At 49.2% G+C, this 7,791-nt stretch overlaps 1 protein-coding gene across 1 annotated transcript in view; it reads right to left on the reverse strand.

Annotated features, from left to right (window-relative positions):
* Window positions 1-1,704: 1,704 nt before the first annotated feature.
* Window positions 1,705-7,791, reverse strand: part of gna13b (guanine nucleotide binding protein (G protein), alpha 13b) — a 19,275-nt gene continuing 13,188 nt past the window's right edge. Inside the window, exon 4 of the mRNA XM_035397717.1 lies at window positions 1,705-5,697. Within this exon, the coding sequence (XP_035253608.1) occupies window positions 5,125-5,697 (573 nt within the window). The 3' untranslated portion in view covers window positions 1,705-5,124. The remainder of the gene's footprint in view (window positions 5,698-7,791) is intronic.

Below are 7,791 nucleotides of genomic sequence, written 5' to 3' on the forward strand. Positions count from 1 at the left end.
TGGAGCGGGCTACCTGTAGAGCCACCGTGGACGCAAAGTGAGCCTGTCCGATTCCCCGCTGCTGGCGCCCGCCCACAGACACGACCCTCCCGCCTTCTGTGCGCGCAAACGGACCAGCGCCTCCGGAGGAAGTTATCAGCGCTCACATTTACCGCTCCACAGGCTCAGCGAGAACATCGCCCCCAGGGATTACCAGCCACATCCCACAGGCAGGGCTATTAACAGAGCACAGAGCAACAGCACCTCACAGGCAGGACAATTAACCGAGCACAGAGCAACAACATCTCACAGGCAGGGAATCTAACAGAGCACAGAGCAACCACATCTGATCGGCAGGGAAATTAACTGAGCACAGAACAACCAGATTCCGCTGGCAGGGCAATTAACTGAGCACAGAGTAACAGAACCTCATAGGCAGGACAATTAACTGAGCACAAAGCAACCACATCCCACAGGCAGGGAAATTAATTGAGCACAGAGCAACTGAATTCCACAGGCAGTGCAATTAACCGAGCAGAGAGCAACTGTATCTCATTGGCAGGACAATAAACAAAGAACAGAGCAAAACAATTGTGAGCATTTTAAAACCCAACAGTATTTCATATTGGATTATATGTACGGTAAAGGACACAGGAGATCCCTTAAAATGACGGAGTGGCCCAAACTACTCGTGATGTGCAGCGTTACGCCTGGGTTTGGTTTCAGAGTTTTCCCAAAACCAGAGCCAGATTAAAATTCAGAATGATTCATTTTTAGGTAAAAAATAAAAAAAAATCCAAAGACTATATTTTGCAACTATTTCAACACCTGTAAAAGTCCTAACACATAAGATTCTAAATATATGAACCAATTAAAGGGTGGCTCAAAGACGTAGATATACCAAGCAAAACTAAATATCCAATTTATCAACAATGGAAGTATTCGTTTTCAGAACAATAGCACCACCTACTGTCCCGCTGAGGTATTTTGACATTGCAGAAGAATGCTGAAAAGCACAGCCATAGTTAAACCAGTATACCTGTGTAGCCTCTTGTGGCAAAAATGTGCAATTGCACCCTTCTTCATCTCAGCCCTTCGGTCCTCAAATGCCAGAGAACTGTCTTGCATCATCTGACAATACAACATATTTCAGTGTCAAGAGTGTAAAACTCATATCCCTTTCTATATCTACTTCAACACACATGACTTAAGAGCATCTACACATTTGGACGCAGAGAATTAGAAATATGCCATTAAAATTTATCTGAAAACAGGATGATACAAATGTCACAACTGGCACCCAGGGGGCTGAGAAATCACATGCAAGTTTAGTTTGCTGGTAATTAACAAATAAAAACTCCAGTTAACCCTTTCAGGTGTGAGGTCACAAATACGTGATTAGAATGTTCTTAACTGAACATTCTAATGCTGATGTCACAATCACTACTGGTGACTGACAGCAACAGAGTTCTAGAACACTGACTTAGGATATTTTTTTTAAATTCCAAAATACATTCTGAAAAACACAAACTACAGCAATGCATGCCTCCCTGCACTGATCATCAGTGAGCTCTGAAGAGGTCCATCAGCAGCGTGCGAATCCAAGAACGACGCCAAACCACATTCCAGCGTTAGCAAAAGCTCTCTCCGCACTCACTTACCATATCCTAGTGCAGAGACCAAGCTTGTAAACGGTAGAAATAACCAGGCCACCAGCACAAAAAGTCATTTGGAAAGATGTTATTTTTTTTTTTATTATTGAGAAAACGAGACATTGGAGCCATCCAGGTGAAAGAGTAAACCTTCGGGTGGAGAGAGAGAATGCAAGAGCGAGGTCAGCTGGGAAAAAAGATCCTGACTGCAGCTCGCAAACATTGCCCCCCCCCCCCCAAAAGCCCCCAAACTCCGCCGCTGTCCCCACACCTCCAACGGGACACATACAGAAGCCAGCACACTGACAGGGAGATGGGGACTTCAGGAGGTGATACACAGCCCTGTATCCCAAATCCATGCATTAGACAGCAGTAATTAAATCAGGTGGAAGAATAAAGATCAATTCAAAAAAATAAACTAAAATAAAAACCAGAAGAGTATAACCAACTCATTTTCTGTTCCATAAGACATGTACAACACCTAAATAAGGCGGCAAAATTGTTTAAAATCTAAACATTAAAAAAACTAAAAGACCACAATTGGGTAAAACCAGGTGCTTGAGAATAGGCACTGTCAATTTTTCGGCCAATCATTTTGCTTACTTGCTGGGATTTTTTTTTTTTAAAAAGCAAAAAAAAAAAAAAAAAAAAACAGTATTTACATTTATCATCTCAAAATGGAGTCACTTCTCTAGAAGGATGGGCAGGTATTGTTGCATAGTTAACAAGGCAAATTGGGTCAGTGTTTTTTTTTTCCTTTAACAGTCAGATTGATGACAGAGGTCAGAGAGGGGTCGGACTCCACAGGGACACTCTAGCGCCCTCTAGGTGCAGGAGGATGAGACCACGCCCTGAGAGTGGTTCTGCAGCCTGGTACAGGAGAGCGATCAAACTGAAACTCCTTTCAGGTGAAACCGTATATACATGTATTACAGCATCATTGCCCTAAACTTTGGCGCTCAAATGATCACACAGACAGTCTGCTGGACTGTCATGACAGAGGAGATTAATCAGGAAGATCAACTCCGACTGAAGACAACGTTACCGCCAGCGATTTAAAAAGAATAATTTTGTGGCAGAGCGCAACGTTACGCGTCGCAGTGTTACAGAATTAAAAACAATCTTAAATCAAAAACTATAAACAAGGGTCCAGCTGGCAGACAGCTCCCCCAAAGGCATGTGGTTCAGAGATTTGGGGGGGCCACTTTGTGGCTTCAGTCACATCTCCACTCTAAACGGAAAAAACTAAACCCCAGAAAACCCTAAACCGTGCACCGCCACAGGCGTTAGGGGATGGGCACAGGCGTTAGGAGACTGGCACAGGCGTTAGGGGACGGGCACAGGCGTTAGTAGACTGACACAGGCGTTAGGGGATGGGCACAGGCGTTAGGAGACTGGCACAGGCGTTAGGGGACGGGCACAGGCGTTAGGGGACGGGCACAGGTGTTAGTAGACTAACAAGGGCTGACTCTGTTCTCTGGTCTCGTACACAAATCACTTATAAAAAATTAAAAAAAACGCCTACGTCTGTCACACAATTGGTCAGTTTAAGGCGGTGCTCCGCACAGGATGGGGGTTGCGCTGGTCAAACGTGTGGCGGGTGAAATTCAAAACAAACTGCTGCCCCCCCCCCGCACTACAAAACCACAGGGGGTCATTCAGCAAAAGTGCCAGAGGCTGCACTGGCACAATGGGCCCCCCCCCCCTCCCGAAGTGAAGCCAATGCTTTGTGTGTTTTTCTGGTCTCCATCAGACGTAGTGCGGCCCTGACAAAGGGAGGGGGGAAGAGGGTACTAAAGGCCAGTCAGTGACATCATCAGGCCGCACGTATCCCAGAACACCCGGCTCCCAGAACAGTGCTCACGGGCGATGGCTCGCGCATCTCAAAAACCCGCCACGGCGCTCACCGGGCTACGCACAAGCCCCGCCCCCCGGGGGCGGAGTTACCGTGACGAAGCAGACCCCCCCTCCAGGAAGACCGTCACGCCACTCTTCCACTGGGAGGGGGCGCAGCTGGAAAAGCCCCCGTTTAACGTCTCTCAAAAATACTGTCACGCCTCAAAGCTTGTGTGTGCAGAGCCAACACCAGGAGGAGCAGGAGGAGGAGGAGGAGGAGCAGGAGGGCACAGAGATCAGTAAACACACAGAGGCGAGTATCGCCGTGGGTTACGAATAACACTTCTGTAGCCACGCCCACAGCAGCCGGAAACAGACCCTGGAAGCCCACGCGTTCCCAACGGGGTCCGCAAAGCCCCCGGGAAAAACTGAAAATTCCCGTCTGGCCAGAAACGGACACCTCTCCACCAGCACAAACCACAGGAAGCGTAAGACAGAGAAAGCGCTCAGTCAGCAGTCCACGCCCCAGCACAGACCGAAAGCCTGCTCACAGATGTCAGCCTCTTTCAGGGATTTAAGGAAAGAAAGTCACTCTTTTCCCCGCCTCAAACACAAGAAGTGGTCTAAACTCAGCCCTGAGATTAAAGCGTACGTACTGCGTCTGCTGGTGCTCACGGACAAAAACCCACATCACTAGTTTCATTTATCAATCGAGTGTGTGTGCATGTGTGTATGTGCGTGTGTGCATCAATGTTAATTGTGTGTCAATGTGTGTGTGCATGTGTGCGTGTATGTGTCAATGTGTGTGTATTTGTGTCTGTGTGTGCGCGCACACATCTGTTTACGTGCGAGAGCATTTTGCCTCATTTTGCCATGTCCTGTCACATGCACATTAGCAGTTGGAAACAGAACAGTAATGATCCAATGATCCAATGAAACAACTTTAGCAAACCCTAGAAATGAAATCAACATGAAAAGCAATTAAAAAATTAAAAAAAAAATTAAAAAACGAAAAAAACCCGCAGCTTATTGGAAGACTACAGCTGAAGGAAATACACATCCACTCCGGTAGACTGTGTCTCCGTTCACCGCAGCCAGATATTGGCATAGATTCCTGGTTCCTGTTTAAGAGGTAAAGGTATTGCTGCAGCCAATTCCCAGAATGTTAAAAGCTCAGAAACACAGGGATTAGAACAGTGCTCTGATTGGTCCCTACACTCTGACCACGCCCCTAAAGCGACCCACTTGTTTCAACCTTTACCACAGGTTAGTTACTCCACACACTGGCGCCATCTACAGGTCAGCATTCCAGTGCAGGAGGGAGAAAGCAATTTTAAAAAATGTTTTTTGTTGAAAAACAAACTGCACCCCTATCTGTGACAGATCATGACAAGGGTCTGAGTGACCTCATCCAACGACAAAACCCCCAAACCCAGTCCTATGACCCATCCACACCTCCCCGCTCAAATCACAAACATTTAAAAGGTCGTTTTTTTTTTTTTTTTACATGGAGTTAAAAAACGAATCGTAAAAGGGGAGAATTGAGATGAGGTCCTTCGAAAGTAGAATGGGGGGGTGGGGGAGAAACGACCCTTAACAACGACACTTTCTTTTCTTCTTTTTCTCTTGCAACTATCACGGCAACGTCACGGCAACGTCACTGCAACATGAGCTGTTTGAGGTTGTCGTGCAGGATGGTGTCCTTGACGTCGCGGAACACCAGCCGAATGTTCTCCGTGTTGATGGCGGTGGTGAAGTGGTGGTAGAGCGGCTTCTGCTGCTGGTCGCGTCGCTTCCCCCGGAAACACTCCACCAGGAACTTCTGCACGTCCGCCAGGCAGTGTGGCTGGCCCTGGTACTCGGGGAAGTAGTCCCTAATGTCCACCGTCTGGACCTTCTCCTCCAGCAAGTCCGTCTTGTTGAGGAAGAGGATGATGGAAACGTTGCTGAAGACGCGGTTGTTGACGATGGTCTCGAAGATGTCGAGCGACTCCTTGAGCCGGTTGGTCAGCCGGTCCTCCATCAGCACCTGGTCGTACTCGCTGGACGACACGAGGAAGAGGATGGAGGTGACGCTGTCGAAGCACTCGAACCAGCGGCGGCGTTCCGACCGCTGCCCGCCCACGTCCACCATCTTGAAGGGAACGTTCTTGATTTGGAAATCGTACTCATGGATGCCTTTAGTGGGCTTCCTGGCCAACAGGATATCCTGCTGCGATGGAAGGTAATCCTGCAGAGAGAGGGAGAGAGGGAGAGAGAGAAAGAGAGAGAGGGAGGGGGAGAGAAGGTGAGAGAGAGGGAGGGGGAGAGATGGAGAGAGAGAGAAAGAGAGAGAGGGGGAGACAGGGAGGGAGGAGGAAGACAGAGAGAGAAAGGGAGAGGGACAGAGAGAGAGAGGGGGAATGAGGGAGAGAGAGAGGAGAGAGAGAGAGTCATTAAGGTGGGAACAATCCCTCAGCAGCCACACAGACCACCATTAGCTCATGAATGTAACCGCGGTTCTTCAGGTCAAGTTCCCGGCCTTATGACTGGTGTTGTGAGAGCGGTCGCCCCTTAGGGAAGCGGAAGAGAACTGCTGGCTACGAACGCAGACGTGCTTCTCCAAGCAGACAACCCCAGATCATCTGTGAGGAGCATCGTATCACAGCCTATCAAAACAAGCCAAAAAGGACAGACCACTCCCACAGACCCAACGAGTGACTGGGACAGAGCAGGGGAACAGGCGGCGAAATCAGTCACACAAAACTCCAACCCCAACCCCAACCTCAACCTCAATCTCAACATCAGCCTCAACCTCAGCCCCAACCCCAACCTCAGCCTCAGCCTCAACCTCAACCCGAACCCCGATCCCAACCTCAAACTCAACCCCAATCCCAACCTCAACCCCAGCCCATACCCCAACCTCAACAACCCAAACCTCAATCTCAATCTCAACCTCAACCCTAACCCCAACTTCAACCTCAACCCCAACAACCCCAACAACCCCAACTTCAACCCAAACCCAAACCTCAGTGTCAACAACCCAAACCCCAACCTCAGCCCCAACCTCAACGCTGACCCCAACCCCGACAACAACCCCAACCTCAACGGTGACCCAAACCTCAACCCCGTCCCCAAACCGTCTGAGCCACCTTACTATGCGAAGCTTCAGCTAATGAGAGTAACACGCCGAGCTGCTGGCGTCGATGGAGCTCTCCAGCTTTTCATAGGAAACCTCTTGCCAGGAGAGGGCGCTGTTGTGTGGAAATGAGAATGAGAATGAAAATGCACCTCAGTTACGAGCATGCACCCATGAGGCCTGCAGGGGGGTGGGACTAGAATCCAAGCCTAAATCGGCAGTGCCGATTGGCCAAACCTAAATCACCAGTGTTGATTGGCTCTGATCAGATTCATGGTGAGTCCAACAGTCCACTATGAAGAGTGTTAAGTTTTTTCCTTGAGCCTCATACTCTGTGGCCTTGTGAACAAATGAAATGAAACCTTTTAGCATATTTTGCCAGGTGGGGTCTGTGCTTACAAGAAGAATATCTTCCCTTGCCCTCTGATTGGCTGGTGGACTGCGCACCGTTAACTTCCCAAAGCTGCAGCCCGTTGCTCTCACTCCGCTTTCCCGACTGCCCAACCAGTTTCTCCAGTTCCAGCCTGTTTGTATCAGGAGACTCAGCTCTGTACTGTTTCCACACACGGCAGAACGGCGGTATGACATCACAGGCTTGTCTGAGGAGGAAGCGGTACGCTGGCAGTGACTTACATTTCCTAAAAATCTGCTTCGCCCTTATCTGCTAGTTTACGCTGTTTTTAACCACAAAGCTCCCGCCTGCCTGCAAGCGACTAGGAACACACACTCAGACAGACAGACAGACAAACAGACACACACAAACAGGCACAGTCATCGCCATAGAAACCCCCCGCCCCTCACCCTGGCAGACGGTATGAACGCAAAATTTTCACAGCTCTTAACGCCTCTGCCTGCCCTCTCAGATTTAAGAGACGTTCCAGAAAAAAAATGCAAGAAAAACAAAACAAGCAAAAACAAAAAAGGCTGATGAAACATGAGACGGCTGTGGGCAGGACAGTGGCGCAGACAAACCCTGTTTGCGCAGCCGCTGCGCAGTTAAGCAGGCCAGCGTGCAGGACGACGCAGCCCAACGGAAGCATGCCACAGAAACTGCAAACATCTGCCCCGAATACAAACACACGGCGGGGGAGGAGGAGGGGCGAGGCAGGCGCCCATCACGCGGGCGCGAGCCGTTAGCATGACCAGGAGGATGCTAGCCCCACGCTCAGTTTCCAGCTATGACTCAACAAACAGGAAACGTGAATA

Source organism: Anguilla anguilla, chromosome 17, assembly GCF_013347855.1.
Source record: "Anguilla anguilla isolate fAngAng1 chromosome 17, fAngAng1.pri, whole genome shotgun sequence".
In the NCBI taxonomy this organism is placed as follows: Eukaryota; Metazoa; Chordata; class Actinopteri; order Anguilliformes; family Anguillidae; genus Anguilla; species Anguilla anguilla.